This window comes from Cervus canadensis, chromosome 3 (assembly GCF_019320065.1).
Source record: "Cervus canadensis isolate Bull #8, Minnesota chromosome 3, ASM1932006v1, whole genome shotgun sequence".
Classification (NCBI taxonomy): domain Eukaryota; kingdom Metazoa; phylum Chordata; class Mammalia; order Artiodactyla; family Cervidae; genus Cervus; species Cervus canadensis.
This window is the reverse complement of record NC_057388.1, coordinates 15,086,810-15,088,867: the sequence shown is the minus strand read 5'-3', so window position 1 is coordinate 15,088,867 and position 2,058 is coordinate 15,086,810. Positions and strand designations below refer to the sequence as shown.

Genomic DNA, 2,058 nt, shown 5'->3' with positions numbered 1-2,058 from the left:
GGAGCAGTCGTATTTTTCCTTACAAGCTGTTCTAACCAAGACTCTTTTGTTTGCAAGTGACAAAAACTTACTTCTAAGCCTAGGTGAAAGGAGGGACGTTATAGGAATGTACTGGGGTATCTTATGTGACACAAGGAAGAACAGAACAAGCAACTTCTGGAAGGACAGGGGTACAGGCAAGAGTTAAGGCCAGTTTGAACCAGGGCTTCCAACACAAGCAGCAGCTTGCTCCCTGTCTCTCATTTCTGCTTCTCCTTGCAGTTCCTGCATGGAGTGAAGAATATGGCCATTGACAGCTCTTGAACTTCTCCTCTTTTAGCTGCCATGCCCTAGGAAGGACTGGTTTATGTGCCCTCTAATATTAAATTTAAGAATCTCATTTAATTTCCATGTGTAATGAAATCATTCCGGATGACCAGAACAACAGAGAACACAGCACAGGAGACCAACAGAAGATTTTAAACAAAAGGGAGAAATAGGAAAACGTATATTTTAGAAAGATTGCCTTAGTTAGCCTTAGGCTAGAGAATGGGTTGGGAGGGTTGTTCTGGGACAAGGGGCAGTTTCTGTAATTCACATGAGAAGTAACAGAGTTTAAACAAATATAGAGATGATGTGGATATGATTATAGCTCTTATTTGAACAGCCCTGACTTAGCCATTATGGTTAGTCTTTTCCAAATCACAATAAAGAGCACAACTTGTCTGTGGGAAGCAGGGAGTGGCAGGAAGATGGGCAGAGAGCTGTGTTTATAATTGGAGTTTTATGCAAAAGATTTAGAAAAAGATTGATCCATTTGTCTGCTCTCATCCTGATCTAGGGCTTTCTAGGTGGCACTAGTGGTAAAGACTCCTCCTGCCAATGCAGGAGACATAAGAGACTCAGGTTCTATCCTTGGATCAGGAAGATCCCCTGGAGGAGGGCATGGCAACTCACTCTAGTATTCTTGCCTGGAGAATCCCATGGACAGCAGAGCCTGGAGGGCTTCACTCCATGGGGTCACAAAGAGTTGGACACAACTGAGCAACTTAGCAGGCGCACACAATCTAACCTTTTTTTTTTTTTTAATCTTTCAAACTTTTATTTAAGGGCACTGATCCACAATGGATTTTAGATCTTGTTGAATGCAGCCACAACCATAGACTGTACATACTCATCAAAAGCAGTGATCTGCTCCTCCAGCATGTCTGTCCCAACTTTGTCATCTTCAACTACACACTGTATTTGAAGTTTCTTAATGCCATACCCAACCAGAACTAGTTTAGAAGACTCCCAGACCAAGCCATCCTCTTGAACACTTCTGATGCACTCCTCTAGTTTTGCTATATCTGTGTCACTATCCCAAGGTTTCACATCTAATAAGATGGAAGACTTGGCAACAAGGTCTGGATTTTGGGCTTTCTTTGACTCATACTGTGCAAGGCACTCTTCTCTTAGCCTCTTGGCTTCTTCACTTTCCTCCCCCTCCTCAGATCTAAAGCGATCAATGTCATCATTGTTATCTTTACTATCTGTAGCTCCACTTTCTGTAGTGTCTGCCACTTTAGCAGGGCCATACTTGCCCAAGGCCTTCTTCACTCCTGACAGGCTGGCCTTTTCCTTTTCATAAGAGGTGATGTGACTATACCAACGGAGGGCATGACACAAGTTAGCAAGTGGTGGGCTGGAGACGGCTTCAAATACTGCCACATCTGCTTTTGATGGCATGTACCACTCGATGTAGCTCTTGTCCGCCAAGTAGTTGTTGAGCACCTGGAGGTCTGCGGGGCTTTTTAGGTCTCCAAAACCCATGGCGATGGCTAATGGGGAACTAGGCGGCAGCAGAGGGAAAGAAAAGCACAGGCATGCCACAGCAAGAGCTAAAAGGGAAAAAAAGGCGAACTTTTTTTGAAGTCTAGTCTTAAGTTTCTTCAGACTTCAAGTACTGTTGAGTCTGATGCTTATTCAGTACTGATTTACCATAAAAATTGATTAACAATTCACAAGTTTCTTTAAGACATAAAACATAGAATATGAAAATCCAGTGATCCATCCTTACACGTTCCTACCAAGCTAACA

At 43.1% G+C, this 2,058-nt stretch overlaps 1 protein-coding gene across 1 annotated transcript; it reads right to left on the bottom strand.

The window, feature by feature from the left end:
- Window positions 1-1,070: 1,070 nt before the first annotated feature.
- On the bottom strand, window positions 1,071-1,791 carry LOC122437745 (elongation factor 1-beta-like). The gene has a single exon (XM_043462294.1). It carries the CDS (start codon window positions 1,789-1,791, stop codon window positions 1,111-1,113), a length of 681 nt encoding a protein of 226 aa, XP_043318229.1. The 3' UTR covers window positions 1,071-1,110.
- Window positions 1,792-2,058: the final 267 nt, after the last annotated feature.